Below are 19,752 nucleotides of genomic sequence, written 5' to 3'. Positions count from 1 at the left end.
GCCCATCCCATGCCAGAAAGCCTCATATAGGAAAGCGGCCCATCCCATACCAGAAAGCCTCATATAGGAAAGTGGCCCATCCCATGCCAGAAAGCCTCATATAGGAAAGCGGCCCATCCCACACCAGAATTAGTGCACAGCCAATGCATGTCAGTCTCTGAAGGGAGTTGCAGTTAAGGTGTCAGTCCTCCTGGCTGGTCACACTCTTATGCACATCTGCACTGAAAGGCCTCTTTATATGGAGCCTTGGTGAAGACATCTTAATTGAGTGCAGGATGGGGACCTTGACTTTTTTTTTTTCTGTTCTCTGTACTTTTCCACTCCTAGCTCTTCCCTCTCTCCCTGCATCCATCCAGCCCTCTAGTATACAAAAAAACAGCAGTTTTCTCCCTTCAAGCTTCCGGAGCAATGAAACAATTCTCCATGCTGAAGCATTTGACCCTCACTGGCACTTTTCCATGAGGAATAATGGAACAGTGGGGAAATCCACACTTTCTCTGGTTTATGTTTTGCTTATACACACTGTCACAGTAAGTGACTAAAGGCTTGACTGTTACTTTCATTTTGGCTTGTTGTCTTAACCAGTACTCTGACACCTGGCAGTTCAGCTCTCTCCAGTTCAGCTCCTGACAGGACTTAATTTTTGTTCAGGATCCCAATAACCATACACCATTAACAGTATCTTCCAAAAGCATTTGAATACAGCAGTAATATTTAGACTTTTACAAAAACCAACAATGAAGTATAAATTCTTGGCCATTCTGTTTTATTTAAATATTAGTTTCTGGCTGTAATTCAATAACTTTTTAATTCATCTGACATCTATTCCATATTAAGATGGCTTCATTTCTTTGGTATTACTGACTGGCAACTTGGCACGTACCTTTTGTCCCCGAGGCCCTGGGGGCCCTTCTGGACCTGGAAATCCAGGCAAACCTGGGTGGCCTTCCAAACCTGGAAATCCTCTCTCCCCCTGCAATTGAACAAGAAAGAAAGATAAGGTCACTCGTCAATTTTCAAGCAGAAGCATGGATGAGATTCAAAAACATCAAATGACTATCTACAGTAGATTAATTTATTTATGCTAAATTCAGAGTATCTGCTAGCATGGAGAAAATTGTATGATATGAGTAGAAAAACACAAACCACTTTAAATTTATATCATATTTGGTAATGTAATCTCTTGCTTTCTCATAAAATTTAAAGGCTTATCAGAGATGAAGTAAAGTTGAAACATACTGACATGAAGAATTTAACAGGGAAGATGGCAATAAATTCAGGAAGCTAGGTCTGAAGGGGTTACAATGAAATAAGTATGGTACACAGATGAAGAAGGTTAAAAGAACATCAGAGAAGATTTCAGGTTTGTAGTAGAGCATAGAGTTGTAGGATTATTAATAATGGAAATTAATTAACTGCTTAGTGACAAGTTAGCTAGAAAAGGGCTTGATAATATCAAGATCTTTATATATTTTTTCTGATTGTAAAATTAAATTTAAAAAAAGGAATCCACGTTTGTTCTGGAAAACAAGAAAAAGAAAAAACCACCACTAATTATGACTCTAGTCCCAGTTCTGACCACAGCACTTATCAACACCAGCACAGGAGGCTGCCTACCTACTAGTGAGGATCCACCACATCTTATCAGCATCTATCAACAAAGGTTGTCTGATGTGCAAATTTCTACAACCAGATAGGTGGGGGCTACAGAGCCACCATGTGTACTAACATACCATTAGACATATTAGAGTTAGTTAACTTGCATACAGTCAATTATGCTAAGAGTATGAACCCCAACATCTCCAGGGGATCCAATCACAGAAAGCAAATTCACCACTATTACATTTAAGAACCCCAAGGGCTCATAGTTCCAAGGCATGAGCTTCCAACTGCTTGGCTGCACGCAGTTCCTCTACTTTTCTGAGGCTTGAAGGTTGAGTCTCTGGCCAAAGGCTCTGGACCTTTTTCTGGGAACCCCTCTCCCCAGATTCTATCCACAGTGACAGCCTAGGCAGCACATGAGAAAGACGAAGCATCTATATCTACAAGGCAACTGACTAATGGTCCATAAGAGGCATATACCCCTGGAGGTTAAGGGACAACAGACTTTCATTCACAATCCCAGTGGGCGTGTGTGTGTGTGTGTCTGTGTGTGTGTGTGTGTGTGTGTGTGTGTTAAGTACTAAGTTTAGCCTGGATAGCTTAGATAATCTTGTACTGAATACTTTCTTGTTATGTTGAATCATACTATAATAAATATAAGAACTTTGAAAAGGCTACTTCCGGTCAGTTTTCACTTATTACTTCAAAACCAATGAAGCAAATGTTACCCAATTAATGGTAGGTCTCAACATTCTTATAGCATTGACAATAATTATCATTATTGACATATTATTGTATTTTCTATTTTCAATAAATACATCTCTTTGTTGTTTTAATTACTCATAGGATTGTGAAAATTTAGCATCCAAAGGGCTTAACTGGTAGCTTAGATGGTAAAGAATCTTTCTGCAATGTGGGAGACCCAGGTTTGATCCCTGGGTTGGGAAGATGCCCTGGAGAAGGAAATGGCAACCCACTCCAGTATTCTTGCCTGGAGAAGTCCATGGACAGAAGAGCCTGGTGGGCTAAAGTCCATGGAGTTGTAAAGAGTCAGACACGACTGAGCGACAAACATACATACATACACATACACACACACACACACACACACACACACAGAGAATCTCAATTCCATTATTTTGAAGAAAACAGAACAAGAAAAGAGAAATAGAAGATTAAAAAATTTTAGACCTGGATTGCCTCAATTCACTACATAGCCCATTTCTAGCAGAGCTGGTAACAGAAATCTAATCAAAAGTGCCAGTCAGAAAGGAAGCTAGAATGAAATAAAATGATCTAGGTGGAGTAGATTTCCATAAGTGGAAAACACAGCTATATTTTAGGATCTCTGCTGGTATTTACCAGAGAAAGCAATGGCACCCCACTCCAGTACTCTTGCCTGGAAAATCCCATGGGCGGAGGAACATGGTAGGCTGCAGTCCATGGGGTCACGAAGCCTCAGACACAACTGCGTGACTTTACCTTCACTTTTCACTTTCATGCATTAGAGAAGGAAATGGCAACCCACTCCAGCGTTCTTGCCTGGAGAATCCCAGGGATGGGGTAGCTTGGTGGCCTGTCGTCTCTGGGGTCGCACAGAGTTGGACACAACTGAAGCGACTTAGCAGCAGCAGCTGGTATTTAGAGCACATCTCTGCCAAAACTTGAGGCTAATGCTTGAAGTGAAAGTGAAAGTGAAGTTGCTCAGTTGTATTCAACTCTTTGCGACCCCATGGACTGTAGACTACCAGGCTCCTCTGTCCATGAGATTTTCCAGGCAATAGTACTGGAGTGGATTGCCATTTCCTTCTCCAAGGGATCTTCCCAACCCAGGGCTTGAATCCGGGTCTCTCACATTGTAGACAAATGCTTTACCGTCTGAGCCACCAGGGAAGTCGAGCTATATACTTTCAGAAGCCAAATGGCTACCTGAGCTATAGATAATAGAGGAATAAACTAGAAACTGAAAGTTCAGTTCAGTTCAGTCGCTCAGTCATGTCCGACTCTTTGCGACCCCATGAATCTCAGCACACCAGGCCTCCCTGTCCATCACCAACTCCCGGAGTTCACTCAGACTCATGTCCATCAAGTCCGTGATGCCATCCAACCATCTCATCCTCTGTCGTCCCCTGCTCCTCCTGCCCCCAATCCCTCCCAGCATCAGAGTCTTTTCCAATGAGTCAACTCTTCGCATGAGGTGGCCAAAGTACTGGAGTTTCAGCTTCAGCATCATTCCTTCCAAAGAAATCCCAGAGCTGATCTCCTTTAGAATGGACTGGTTGGATCTCCTTGCAGTCCAAGGGACTCTCAAGAGTCTTCTCCAACACCACAGTTCAAAAGCATCAGTTCTTCAGCGCTCAGCCTTCTTCACAGTCCAACTCTCACATCCATACATGACCACAGGAAAAACCATAGCCTTGACTAGATGAACCTTAGTCGGCAAAGTAATGTCTCTGCTTTTGAATATGCTATCTAGGTTGGTCATAACTTTTCTTCCAAGGAGTAAGCGTCTTTTAATTTCATGGCTGCAGTCACCAAATGCAGTGATTTTGGAGCCCCCTCAATATAAAGTCTGACACTGTTTCCCCTTCTATTTCCCATGAAGTGATGGGACTGGATGCCATGATCTTCATTTTCTGAATGTTGAACTTTAAGCCAACATTTTCACTCTCCACTTTCACTTTCATCAAGAGGCTTTTTAGCTCCTCTTCACTTTCTGCCATAAGGTTGGTGTCATCTGCATATCTGAGGTTATTGATATTTCTCCTGGCAATCTTGATTCCAGCTTGTGTTTCTTCCAGTCCAGTAGAGAGTGCTAAAAAGCTTAACTACACTTGTGTTAATAAAAACCATATACCTATACCAGATTCCTATCCTGAAATCTTCTCACACAATAGTCAAATAATGTTGTAGTCCTATCTAGCTGACAGAGCAGTATCATCCCAAGAAAGACAGAACGGCAGCTACTGGAGGAATGTAGCAGAAAAACTGCAATAGCAACCTCCAGTCTTCAAAAGGTAGAAAGTTTCCTGCAGTAGAAACTATAGAAGGCTTCCATGAGGAGAGGGTGCAAGAGAGTCCTCTAACCTAATTCCTAATACAGGAAGTAGGGAAGGCTGACATTTGTTGCATGCCTACCCTTTCTACTGGTTGTCAGGCAATTATTTAATCCTTATAGCTAGCTAGATTTTACTGTAATTTGCTAATAACACTCACTAACATAGAAAATGATGTGGTGCACCTATTTCTGAAGGTTAAACTTAAAAAAACCCTGGTTTGTGCTGCCTGCCCACATTTGGATAAAAAAAAATTATTCTAATTTTTCTTTGTGGAATAATAGTCTTCTCTCTCTGCCTGTCCCTTAAATATTGGTATTACATTGAATGCCATTTTTGACCCTTTCTCTGGGATATCTCAAATATTAACATATTTTTTCCTAAAAGCTGGGTTCACAGGGCCAAATGTCTTAAACATCTCATGTTGAATATCACACAGGCACCTAACACTCAACAATAACAATAGGAAACGTGTATTGAACGCTTTCTATGTGCCAAGGTTCATTCTTAATTCTTTCCATGTTTCATCTTATTTAATCCTCCTGATGACAATATAAGGTAAATACTATTATTATTTGCACTTTATAGATGAAGAATTAAAGCAAAGAGAAGTTGAATAATTTTCTCAAAAGCAAATTTAACATAAACAACATTGAATTCATTATCTTTCAGCCATATTATTTATTTCAGGAAATAACATAATCCAGCTACCTTCACCAGAAATTTATAATAATCTCAACTCCATTCTCTCCATTTTCCTTTCATCTAACCAATTATGCTATGTTCATCATTGTATTCTTAGGGCCCAACAGAACAAATATGCAGTAAATATTCATTCAATGAATGAACTTCCTTCAGTTCAGTTCAGTTGTTCAGTCGTGTCTGACTCTTTGTGACCCCATGGACTGAGCTCGCAAGGCCCCCCTGGCCATCGCCAACTCCTGGAGTTTACTCAGACTCATTTATGGCACATGCTTGCCTCAAAGATTCAGAAAAAAATAAGAGCTATGATTAGGGAAAATTATACAAAAGATGACTTTTATTTGCAATAAAGCTGGCTTATATACAAGCTAGAATTTAAGAGAAGGATAATAGACTAATTTCAGTTCAGTTCAGTCACTCAGTTGTGTCCTACTCTTTGCGACCCCATGGACTGCAGCATGCCAGGCCTCCCTGTCCATCACCAGCTCCTGGAGTTTACTCAAACTCATGTCCATTGAGTCAGTGATGACATCCAACTATCTCATCCTCTGTCGTCCCCTTCTCCTCCCGCCTTCAATCTTTCCCAGCATCAGAGTCTTTTCAAATGAGTCAGCTCTTTGCATCAGGTGACCAAAGTATTGGAGTTTCAGCTTCAACATCAGTGCTTCCAATGAATATTCAGGACTAATTTTCTTTAGGATTGACTGGTTGGATCTCCTTTCTGTCCAAGGGACTCTCAAGAGTTTTCTCCAACACCACAGTTCAAAAGCTTCAATTCTTGGGCGCTCAGCTTTCTTTATAGTCCATCTCTCACATCCATACATGACTACTGGAAAAACCATAGCCTTGACTTTTCAGAATTTTGTTGGCAAAGTAATGTTTCTGCTTTCTAATATGCTGTCTAGGTTGGTCATAACTTTTCTCCCAAGGAGTAAGCATCTTTTAATTGTGAAGTAGAACCTACTTTGTGAGTAAGAGGTACAAATAAAAATTTTACAGGAAGGGTACTTTATAATCACAAGAAGAAAGTTATGTGATCATGGAAATAAAAAATAAATTCTAAGAATAGTTTCTTGGGGCTTCCCTGGTGGTACAGTGGTTAAGAATACACCTTGCAATGCATGGGACACCAGATTGAACCCTGGTGCAGGAGGATCCCACATGCCATGGAGCAACCAAGCCTGTGTGCCACAACTACTGAGTTTGTGCTCTAGAGCCTGCGAGCTGCAAATACTAAGCCCGTATGCTGCAACTACTGAAGCCCACAAACCCCAGTGCCCAAAGTCCACAACAAGTGAAGCCACCACAATGAGAAGGTACTGCAGCTAGAGAGTAGCCATCACTCACTGCAATTAGAGAAAGTCGGAGTGCAAAAATGAAGACCCAGCACAGACAAATGTAAAAATAAATACAAAATTTAAAAAAAAAAAACAGTTTCTCAAAACAGGTACACAATTAACAGGAAAAATATTGGATTTCTGAGGATAGGAAAAATAAAAATTAGGATAAGCTGTCACAATGACAATTATAATTAAAATTATTTGAAGATTATACTACTATAAAAAGTAAAAATTATATAAACCTATGGGCAAAGCAATACCCTTAACAGACAAATGGAAACAATGACTTAATTAGGTAATGCAATTATAATGGTTTTATAATTATATAAATTATGGGCAACTGTGTCTTCTTTTGTGTAATTTCTATTGTCTTTGTAATTATATAGAACAAAGAAATATTTGAAGTGATTAGAACAAGAATATGGATCTTTAGGAACTGTGAAAATGGAAATAATCTAGGTCAGAAGATCTCAAATTTTAGCTGGCATCAGAACCACTTGGACAGCTTGTTGAAACAAGGTTACCTGGTCCTGCCCCCAGAGTTAGATTCAGTAGGTCTGCTATGGAGCCTAAGAATCTGCATTTCTAACAAGCTCCCAGTAAATGCTGATGTAACTGGTAAAGGGGCACACTTTGTTTAGATAATATTTGACTATGACATGAATTTCGGGATGTCAATTGATTGATTTCTTGTTCTCATCAGCAGTCTGGTGAATTTTGTTTTTAGCATTATGTACTTGAACGCATTCTGTCTGTGTACAGAAGCATGTACATTCTGCCAAAGGAATGCGTTCAAGTACATAAATTTCACTTAAAGTACACAATTTGAAAATTTTTGTCATATATGTGACAACCAAAATAATGAACATATCTATCACTCATAAAGATTTCCTTGTCTTTTCAACAAATGGTGCTAGGAAAACTGGACATTCCCTGAAAAAAAAATTCTATACACAGGCCTTACACCTTCATAAAAATAACTCAAAATAGATCAGAGACTTAAATGCAAAACATAAAATTCCTAGAAAATAACATGGGAGAAAACCTAGATGACCTAGGATGTGGTGGTGACATTTTAGATGCCACAACAAGGGCACAATCTACAAAAGAAATAATTATAAGCTGGACTTCAAGAAAATGAAAAACTTCTGCTCTGCAAGAAACAATGTCAAGAGAATGAAAAGACAAATCACAGACTGGGAAAAAACATTTTCAAAAGATATATCTGATAAAGGACTGTTATCCAGAGTAGACAAAGAACTCTTAAACACTCAACAATAAGAAAACAACCTGATTTAAAAACGGGTCAAAGACTCTATGGGGCTCCCCTGGTGGCTCAGACTGTAAAGAATCACCCTGCAGTATAGGACACCCGGGATTGATCCCTGGGTCAGGAAGGTCCCCTGGAAAAGGGAATGGCTACCCACTCCAGTATTCTTGCCTGGAGAATTCCATGGTCAGAGGAGCCTGGAGGGTTACAGTCCATGGGGTTGGAAAGAGACACAACTAAGAGACAGAAACTCACAAAAACTTTAACAGATACCTCACTGAAAAAGATATACAGATGGCAAGTAAGCATATGAAAAAATGCTCCACATCATATGTCATCAGGGAAATGGAAATTAAAAAATAACAATAAGATCCCTTCACACACCCATTAAAATGGCCAAAATCCAAGGTATTGACAATACCAAATGCTGACAAGGATGTGAAGCAACAGGAACTCTCATTCATTACTGGTGGAATGCAAAATGGTGCAGCCACTTTGGCAGACACTTTGGCAGTTTCTTACAAAACTAAACATACTTTTATCATATGATCTAGCAATCGTGTTCCTTGATATTTACCCACAGGAGCTGAAAATTTATGTCCACACAAAAATCTGCATGTGAATGTTTATAGCAGTTTTATTCATAATTGCCAAACCTGGAAGCAACCAAGATGTTTTTCAGTAGGTGAACAGATAAAATGTGGTGCATTCAGACAAAGGAATATTATGAATATCAGTCCAGAAAGAAACAAGCTATCACACCATGAAAAGACATGAAGGAAATTTAAATGCATATCACTAATTGAAAGGAGCTAATCTGAAAAGGCTGCATACCATGTAATTCTAACTATATGACATTCTGGAAAAGGTAAAATTATACCAACAGTAAAAATATCAGTGGTTGCCAGTGGGTACAGGTTGGGGAGATCGATAGAGGGAGCAGAGTTTTTCTTTAGGTCAGCAAAAATACTCTGTATGATAATTTAATATGGACGCCTGTCATTATACATTTTTCCAAACACACAGAATGTATAACACCAAGAGTAAATGCTAAGGTAAAATTTAAATTTGGGGTTATAATGACATAACAATGTAGGTTCATCAACTGTAACAAATGTACCACTATGGTATAGCTGGGGAGGCTATGCATGTGTGGGAGCAGGGCACATATGGGAAATTTATATCTCTTTCGATTTTTTTTGAACCTAAACCGCACAAAAAAATAAAATCTTTTAAAAATAACAATATTAAATGAAATATTATAAATATTAAAAATTTCCTTGTCCCGCTTTATGTCTTCCTCCTGCCTCTACTCATAACCCCAGGCAATAACTGATTTGCCTTCCATCACCAGGGATTAATTTTCATTTTTCAAAGTTTATTAATGGAATTATACAGAATATACATTTTGTCTAACTTTTTACTCAGCATAATTACTTTGTGATTTAGAAGTGTGTTGATAGTTCATTCCTTTCTATTGTTGAGTAGTAGAGTAGTATTCCATTGTGTGTATATATATATATCACCCTTGAACAACATGAGGGTCAGGAGTGCCAACCCCTGTGTGGTTAAAAATATGAGTATAATTTTACAGCTGGTGCTCCAAATCTTCAGTTCTGTAACTATGGATTCTAATCAACTACAGACTGTATACTACTGTAGTATGTATTTATTGAAATAAATCTGAATATAAGTAGACCCATGAAGTTAAAATCCATGTTGTTCAAGGATCAGCTCTACTACAATTTGCTAAGATTCATTCACCTGTTAAAAGGCAGTTGAGTTGATTCCTGTTTCTGGCTATTACAAATAGAGCTACCATGACATCATGTACAAGGATGGTATAGACACACACTTTCAATTCTCATGGGTAAATGCCTAGGAACAGAGGGGGGTCATATGACAGGTTTATGTTAACCTGTTTAAGAAACTGCCAAACTATTTTCCAAAGTATTTGCATCATTCTAGATCTCTACCAGCACGTTGCTCCACAACTTTATCTGTATTTGGTATGGTTATGTTCTAATATTTACACATTCTTATACATTTATAGTAGTATCTCCTCCTAGTTTTATTATACATTTCCCTAATTATTAATGTTGAATAACTTTTCATGTGTTTACTTGCCATCATCTATATGATGCCATCATCTATTCTTTTGGGAAGTGTCTTCAAATCTTTTGCCATCTTGTTTTTAATTTAATTTTACTTGGGGATGTTTATTATTTAGTTTTGAGATTTCTTTATATATTTTGGTTTCAAGATTCTTATCAGATAGGTAATTCATTAATATTTTTTCCTAGACTGTGGACTGTCTTTTCATTCTCTTAGTATTTTCAGAAAAGAATACATTCTTGGGGTTCCCTGGTGGCTTAGTGGTAAAGAATCCACCTGCCAATGCAGGAGACACGGGTTCAATCCCTGATCCAGAAAGATCCCACAAGTTGCAGAGCAACTAACCTCATGCCCCACAACTATTGAGTCTGTGCTCTAGAGCCTGGGAACCCAACTACTGAAGCCTGTGCACCCTAGAGCCCATGCTCTGCACCAAGAAAAGCCACTATAATGAGAAGCCCATGCATCACAACTGGAGTATAGACCCTGCTCACCACAACTAGAGAAAGCCCGTGCAGCAATAAAGACCCAGTACAGCCAAAAATAAATAAATAAACTTATTTTTGAAAAAAAATATGTTCACGTGTTCCAATCAATACAATATTGTAAAGTAATTAACCTCCAATTAAAAAAAAATAAAGAAATCTTTAAAAAGATACATTCTTTATTTTGATGAAATACAATTTATCAGTCATTCTTTTACAGATCATGTTTTTGTTGTCATATTTAAGAAATATCTACCTAATCCAAGGTCACAAGGATTTTTTTCTATGTTTTCTTCTGAAAGATTGGTAGACTTACATTTTATAGATTAAGGCTTTATATTTAGGTCTATGATCCATTTTGAGTTAATTTTTGCATGTAGTGCAAGCAGTGAGTCAAAGTTCATTTTTGTGAATATGCATATCCAGTTCTTCCAGTACTCTTTGTTGTAAAGACCATCTTTTCTCCACTGAATTGTTTTTGCACTTTTGTCAGTAAATCAATTCATCATGCTCCTATGGGTCTAGTTATGGACTCTATTGTGTTCCATTCATCTATATGTCTATTTGTTTTGCTATTAGCACACTATCATGTTTACTCTAGTTTTATTCTAAGTCTTGGAATTGTGTAATATATATATTTCAGCTTCATTCTTTTAAAAAGCTACGTTAGCATTTACACCTGAATTTTATTTAGTTTTTAAAATATTTATTTATACTGCTGTGTTGGGTCTTAGTTTTGACACCTGGGATCTTTCATTGCAGCCCACACTCTCTAGTTGTGGTGTATGGGCTTACTTGCTCTGCAGCATGTGGGAACTTAGTTCCCTGACCAGGGATCAAACCTGAATACTCTGCATTGCAAGGCAGATTCTTAACCACTGTACCACAGGGAAGTCCTTACACCTGAATTTTGTGCATACTAAGTAGCTTCAGTAGAGTCTAATTCTTTGTAACCTTATAGACTGTAGCCCACCAGGCTCCTCTGTCCATGGGATTCCCCAAGCAAGAATATTGGAATGGGTTGCCATGCCCTCCTTCGGGGGATCTTCCCCATCCAGGGATCTAACCCAGGTCTCCCACATTGCAGGCAGATTCTTTAACGTCTGAGCCACCAGGGAAGCCCACACTGGAATTTTAGAATCAGCTTAATTTCTACAAGAAAAGTAAGAAGGTCTATTAATCTGTATATAAATTTGGAGAGAATTGGCATCTTAGTAATATGAGCACTTTAATCCCTAAACATGATATATATCTATGTTAATTCAGGTATCCATTTCTCTCAACAATATTTTTGTAGTTTTCAGTGCACTGGACTTACACATTTTTGTCTGACTTGCTCCCATGTATTTCAAATTTCTGGGGCTCTTGCAAAAGGCATTTTTATAACTCCTATTTCCAAATTTTCATTGTTACAATATATACATATAAATGATCTTTATTGATCTTATCAGGTTTGTTTATTCTGATCTTTCTACACTCACAAACAGCATTTTAGTGTTGTTCATCTACAAAAAAAGAGAGTTTTATTCTTCCATTCTAGTATGATGCTTTTCCTTTTCTAGTCTTACTGCACTGGTAATGTTGAATAGAAATAGCGAGAGCAGACATGTTCCTGATCTTAGAAGAAAGGGATGTAGTCTTTCTCCACTGAATATAATTTTGGCTATAGGGGTTTGGTAGATGCTCCTTAAGATTAAGGAAATCCATTCTATTTCTAGTTTGCTGAGATTATCAGAAATTGATGACGAATTTTGGTAAATGCATTATTTGTATCTATTGAGATAATTATATGGTGGGCTTATTTATGTTTAAAATTTTTATTCAGTTTTTTAACATGGTGAATTATAATTTTTGATTTTCAAATATTAAACCTACTATGCATTACTTGCATAAACCCCACTTGGTAAGAACATATTATCTGCTTTATATGCCATTGGATCTGATTTGCTAAAATTTTGTTCTTCATTTCTGCAGCTCTATTAATGAGCTATAGTTTAATGATTTTTAACTTTTGTCTTTGGTTTGGTTTTAGGGCATATTTGTTTCATAAAATTAGTTGGACATCAGTCCTTATCCCTCCACTGTCTGAGTTTATGCAAGACTGATATTGTTTCTCACATAAATGCTTCATATAATTCCTCAGTGAAAACATCTGGACTAGAATTTTTATGTGAGTGTGGGAAGGGTTTGATAATTCAATTTCCTTAGTAGATATGGAGCTATTCATATTTTGTTTCATTTTGTTACTTAGTTGGTTAGTGTTAGGTAATGTGTGTTTCTCAAGTTATTTGTCCATCTTTCTTCAGTCTTCATTCTGCTGTTAAAAGCCCATCTGGTAAATGATTCTTTCTCATATTTTACTTTTCAAATCTAGATTTTTCTTTTCTTTTTCTTTTTTACACAATTTCCAGTGCTCTGTTATGATTCTCTATCTGTTCACTTATTATTAGCAGAGTTCCCTTTAGACCAACAAAAATATTTACCCTATCTGCTTTAAATTACTCTCTTTTTAATCATTTAATTTCACTGTCAGTCGCTGATTCATAGTGGCTGCTGCTGCTGCTAAGTTGCTTCAGTCGTGTCCGACTCTGTGCGACCCCACAGACAGCAGCCCACCAGGCTCCCCCATCCCTGGGATTCTCCATAGTGGCTAGGTTTATGCTATTTAATCATCAGCAACAATGGCACTCATCTCACACGCTAGTAAAGTAATGCTCAAAATTCTCCAAGCCAGGCTTCAGCAATATGTGAACCATGAACTTCCAGATGTTCAAGCTGGCTTTAGAAAAGGCAGAGGAACCAGAGATCAAATTGTCAAAATCCGCTGGATCATCCAAAAAGCAAGAGAGTTCCAGAAAAACATCTATTTCTGCTTTATTGACTATGCCAATGCCTTTGACCGTGTGGATCACAATAAACTGTGGAAAATTCTGAAAGAGATGGGAATACCAGACCACCTGACCTGCCTCTTGAGAAACCTATATGCAGGTCAGGAAGCAACAGTTAGAACTGGACATGGAACAACAGACTGGTTCCAAATAGGAAAAGGAGTATGTCAAGGCTGTATATTGTCACCCTGCTTATTTAACTGATATGCAGAGTACATCATGAGAAATACTGGACTGGAGGAAGCACAAGCTGGAATCAAGATTGCCAGGAGAAATATCAGTAACCTCAGATATGCAGATGACACCACCCTTATGGCAGAAAGTGAAGAGGAACTAAAAAGCCTCTTGATGAAAGTGAAAGAGGAGAGTGAAAAAGTTGGCTTAAAGCTCAACATTCAGAAAACGAAGATCACGGCATCTGGTCCCATCACTTCATGGGAAATAGATGGGGAAACAGTGTAAACAGTGTCAGACTTTATTTTTTTGGGCTCCAGAATCACTGCAGATGGTGACTGCAGCCATGAAATTAAAAGACGCTTATGTTGATGTATAGCAAAACCAATACAATATTGTAAAGTAATTAACCTCCAATTAAAATAAATAAATTTATATTTTAAAAAATTTAAAAAAAGACCCTTACTCCTTGGAAGCAAAGTTATGACCAACTTAGACAGCACACTGAAAAGCAGAGACATTACTTTGCCAACAAAGGTCCATCTAGTCAAGGCTATGGTTTTTCCAGTGGTCATGTATGGATGTGAAAGCTGGACTGTGAAGAAGGCTGAGCATCGAAGAATTGATGCTTTTGAACTGTGGTGTTGGAGAAGACTCTTGAGAGTCCCGTGGACTGCAAGGAGATCCAACCAGTCCATTCTGAAGGAGATCAGCCCTGGGATTTCTTTGAAAGGCATGATTCTAAAGCTGAAACTCCAGTACTTTGGCCACCTCATGCGAAGAGTTGACTCATTGGAAAAGACTTTGCTGCTGGGAGGGATTGGGGGCAGGAGGAGCAGGGGACAACAGAGGATGAGATGGCTGGATGGCATCATGGACTCAATGGACGTGAGTCTGGGTGAACTCCAGGAGATGGTGATGGACAGGAAGGCCTGGCGTGCTGTGATTCATGGGGTCGCAAAGAGTCGGACACGACTGAGCGACTGAACTGAACTGAACTGAACTGAATACTTACTTTGTAATCAGTTGCCTAAAAATTCTAATATCTGTGTCATTGCAGAGTTAGTTTTCATTTATTGGTCGTTTTTTTGACTATGGGTCACTTTTACTTGTTACTTCACAGATCTTGTTGTGTTAGTGTCTAACAGGTTTTAATTGCATACTGGACATTGTACTTAATATGTACACACATCCTGGATTATTTTATATTGTCTGAAAAGTACTGAACATTTGTTTCAGGAAATAGCTAACTTGGCTGAGTTAACACTTAAAACTCCATTTTCCTTTCAATGGACAGCAATTAAATCTGCGTTGCCTTATTGCGGCCTTTAAGCTGCTCCTTTCTACTGGGTTGAATGAATCCTCCTGTATACATATAAAGTTCAAGGTTCAACCAAGTATTTGGGTGACATTTCCAAGCAGATATTTGGGCTCTCTATTCTGTAACTCTCTACATTCCAGCATATCTCCCATCATTTTATAGCCATTCTGGCATCCTCAATTCTGTCCTTGACTTCTCAAGCCACTAGAACTGTGGTTTTCTGTCTGCCATCTTACCATCCGTTGCACAGATGAAAGGTACACCCAGGATAAAAAGGTACAGAAGTGCAAACATGCCCACTGTACTTCCCTTCTTTAAGAGGCAGAATTTGCTCTCCTGTTTTCCTACTTTGGTCACTCTCCTATGCTATTAAATAGTTGTTATATTTTGTCCGGAATGTTCACCTCTTAAGAGTTAATCTGATAAAAGTCATTCCACTAATGTCAGAAATGAATCCCTCTTGGTCTTTTTAGCACTACAGAAATTACCTTTACCATAAAACTACTCCCCTCAAACTAATGTTACTCAAATAATGGTTCTGTATAACACTCTTCAATTATTATTAATAGGTGTTCTGTTGGAAGGAAAGTGGGTTAAATAAAGCTTAGAAATATAACTTTGCAAAACAAATAGGTTTCTTTACTCCAGGACTTTTAAACCCCTTTAATATGCTAGTGTACCTTCTATATGCCTAAATGGAATATGCTCAAGATACTATCCTGAACTTTTTCTTATATAATTAGTAATGTTCAGTGATTCATTCAAAAATATTAACTGAGTCTCAAAGAATGAAGACTAGAGTATGATCACCTTCCCCCAGTACAATTCTTTTTAGACTACAGTTCACTATCCCTTTTTAAACACATCTAATTTCAGTGTCAGTCACTGATTCATATTAGCTAGGTTTGTGCTATTTAATCATCACTAATACTTTGTAATCATCATATCTATACAGTAAGAATGCTGTTATGAGAAAAGTAAGATGAAAGTAGAGATGCAGCAATCATTAACTTACACGGACTAGACAAAAATACATGAAATTGCCTAGTATGGTGTCTAGCATAGATTAGTAGCCTGATAAATGTTTTGTTCCTTAAGTGTTATTTTTACTTTCTTTTGCCTATTAAGTCAGTCATTACAAGATTCATCAGAGATTGGCAGACTATAGTTATCAGGCCAAATGCAGTCAGAAGCCCATTTTGTATAGTCCAAAAGCTAAAAATCTTTTTAACACTATTAAAGGACTATTTTTTAAAAAGGAGAAAAACATGTGACAGAGACCTTATGTAGCTCAAAAAGCCTAAAACATTTGCTATCTGGCTCTTTACAGAAAGTGTTTCCTGACTTCTGAGATATAGTCTAATCCCTATAGTAATCTAAAATAAGTGGCATAGTAAAATTCATTTTACTTAATTATATTTAATTTATCTATTTATTTTATTATATTCATTTTAATTATATGCTGGGGTAGACGTCCTATTTTTTTAATTAAAATCAGTATTTTATTGGTTTTCTAAATTTTTGAAGGATTAACTCATATCTTACCTTTTCTCCTTTTATACCACTACAGTCACACTTTGATCCTGGAGAACACCCATAGCAAGCCTATAAGGAAGAGAAAGAGGGAGGAAAATCATTAAATATGAACCTAAAAACCAGACTGTGACTTATGACTCAGATGAATTCAACAATCCAAACTTTTAAAACAACTACCATAAAAATATCTAAAAGGATAAACACTATAGACAATGTTTATCTCTGAGGAATCATCCATCTTTTATTGTATACATTTCTGTTTGAACTCTTTAAAATGAGAAAATAAATACTTATAAAGTGAAAAATGTCTTTTTAAAAATGAAAAAAATCCATACAACTTCCCCTTAATATGATTTTCAGCTCTAAGGAACTCCTTTTTTTCTAACATCGCTTGTAAGAAATTACCTCTCAATCTATGTTAGCAAACTCCTTGGCAACTAGCCAAAGATGATTGCCACTTAAAGTCCCTTGCTTTTCTGCATTCATTAGCAATCAGGGAGCATGAAATATATACTACCTTTTACCACCTTTCTTTCCTTTGCTTCCACTCTTTCATCACTAGTAGCTTAGTCTCTAATACCTCCAAGTTTGACTTCAGATGCTGTTCCCAGAGCCTAGGTTGTCTTAAACAGCCACTACTAACAAGCTCATTCTCTCATACTAGGAACTGAAGTACTGGAGCCAGAAAAATATCCTTCTCCAAAATAAGAACCTTAGAACAAGAAGACAACAGATGATGTCTGCCATCCAGAACTATCCTTTACTCTTGCATGAAGTTGAACTGCTTAGAAAAACAAATAGTAATTAGTTTAACATATGTAGATAGTTCACCATTTATATAAAATAAGGGGTTGTGCTCCTCATCAAATAAAATAAATTTTTATGTGATATAAATATGTAAATGAATGTTTATAATGTTCAGCCTTGGGAGGCTATGATTTAATATGTACCATAGCCTCCTTCCCAACATTCCATGCTTTCCTTTACTCCAATCATTACCATAGTACCTTCCCCAATTCTTATCAAAGCGCTAACCTTGTTCTTCTATTTAAAACTCCTAACACACTCAGCCACAACTAGAAGTCATTCTCACGCTAGAATTCCTTTTCCTAATTATAACAGCAAATAATAATGGCTTGATATTGGGGGAAATCTCCCACTCACATTGCAAAAAGCTGTTTCAGTAAAAGATGTGCATTTGACATTTCTAATGAAACTGTTATATGTCTATAATTATTCATAGGTGATTAAGTAATACACTCTAGTTTTAGTGTTATGTATCAACTACATTACAGGTTAAATAGACTTATTCAGACTTACTTATTCATCAAACATAAACTGAGCATTATAAGAAGTCAGAAAACATGTTAGGTGTTAATATTGAATAAGGCACACTCATTCTAACATATATAACTAATTCAACAAATACATATTGATCACCTGTTATGTGCCAGCCACTTGGTTACATTAGATGCAGGTAGTGATACAAAGACAGTATATCACTGCTCTCTAATGGGTAGGATAATCCTATACATAAATATTACATTATAAATTGTCAGGAACAGACATCAATTTAAGATATTTAGTAGTGTTCTGTGCAAACATGAATTCTAGATTCCAAAGTAAAACTTAAAAATTTTAGAATTTATTGATTCATGAGAGTAGTTATATTCACTGAATTAGACTGTGCATATTAACAGCACTCAATTACATGCATTAATGGAGTAAAGGATAGTGATAATCAAAAATGACTGTAAATCTAAGAATTAACCTTGACTTTGCATTATAAACGTAAATATATTTGCATAGACTTTTGGTTCTGTAAGCAAAAGGTGGTGTAATATTCTATTGTCATCTATCATTAGCAGTTCTATCTTTTTTATGTATTATCTGTATGTTATATATCATATATGTATATATTTATAATACTGCATGTGTGTGTGTGTTAGTTACTCAGTTGTGTCCTACTCTTTGTGACTCCATGGACTGTAGCCTACCAGGCTCCTTTATCCACGGAATTTCCCAGGCAAGAGTGCTGAAGTGGGTTGTCATCTCCTTTTCCAGGGGATCTTCCTGACTCAGAGATCAAACTTGGGTCCCTCGCATTGCAGGAAGATTCTTTACCATCTGAGCCACCAGGGAAGCCCATAATACTGAATATTTTCACTTATATGTGGAATCTAAAAAGTAAAACAAACTAGTATATATAGCAAAAAAGGAAATAAACTCAGATATAGAAAACAAATTAGTAGTTACCAGTGGAGGGAAAGAAGAGGGGAGAAGGGAGATAACGATGGGGATTAAGAAGTACAAGCTATTATGTATCAAATAAATAAGCTACTAGTATATATTGAACAACACAAGGAATATAGGCAATATTTTTTAACAACTATAAATGCAGTATAAATTTTAAAATTGTGAATCACTGGTTGTACACCTGAAACTTATATTGTAAATCAACTACAGCACAGTTAAAATTTTTTTAAAAAATTAAAGGAGTTCTAACATTTAAAATACAAACAAAGTTCTTGAAAATAACTTAAGGCAATAACCTAATAGGATTTCATCAATATGGAGAAGATAATATGCAACTTGTCTTTATAATTGCATTTCTGATTTTTCAATATCCAACAATATCCTTCAACTTGTAATATAATTTATAAACAAACAATAAAACTTTAGTCATGCATTCCATTTTGGAAGTGATTTTATACAAAGATTTTCTAAAAATTAATAATCTCATCATTTTGCACTTCTTTATAACTTAACATGTGGTTTTACTTTAGAGAGGTCCCTGCTTAAAACATTTGGTGGCTACAGAAAAAAATGCTTGAATTCAATTTGAAAATTTAATTTATATTCTATTTATTCCACCTAGGTTATGAAAATGACTCCAGTAACCAGTTCAAGAAACAAAAGGAAACTGTAATACATAAACCAACCACTAGATGCCACTTTTCTTATAGTTATAATCGTGATGCTCACAAGGAAATAGCTTCAATTTGACATCTGCTAAATGGAACAATTTATTTTTTATCAACATCTATCAATACTGATTATGTGCTTAATAAGAACCAAGCACAATATTAGGGCTGAGTTGTACAAAAAAATTAATGAGTGCTGCCTTTAAGGAACTTCCAATCTAGTAAAACAAAACAAGTCAGGCCCAAACAAATGAAAAGAATACTTAATATAATGCAATAATGATATAGCATACAACAGGAAGAGAAAAAGCTCCAAGATGCAACAAATACATCCTGATT

At 36.8% G+C, this 19,752-nt stretch overlaps 1 protein-coding gene across 4 annotated transcripts in view; it reads right to left on the bottom strand.

Moving 5' to 3' along the window:
* The window catches only part of LOC120881379 (collagen alpha-5(IV) chain), a 248,801-nt gene that overhangs the window by 119,242 nt on the left and 109,807 nt on the right, over nucleotides 1–19,752 (bottom strand). For all 4 annotated transcript variants that reach the window (XM_040265055.1, XM_040265057.1, XM_040265056.1 and 1 more), the window contains exons 2-3: nucleotides 16,499–16,558; nucleotides 884–973 (exon numbers count right to left, since the gene is read on the bottom strand). In XM_040265055.1, coding sequence (XP_040120989.1) covers nucleotides 884–973; nucleotides 16,499–16,558 — 150 coding nt within the window. The remainder of the gene's footprint in view (nucleotides 1–883; nucleotides 974–16,498; nucleotides 16,559–19,752) is intronic.

The sequence above is a fragment of the Oryx dammah genome, unplaced genomic scaffold (genome assembly GCF_014754425.2).
Source record: "Oryx dammah isolate SB20612 unplaced genomic scaffold, SCBI_Odam_1.1 HiC_scaffold_23, whole genome shotgun sequence".
Lineage (NCBI taxonomy): Eukaryota > Metazoa > Chordata > Mammalia > Artiodactyla > Bovidae > Oryx > Oryx dammah.
Note: the sequence above shows the minus strand (reverse complement) of the source record. Positions and strands in the feature narration are given on the sequence as shown.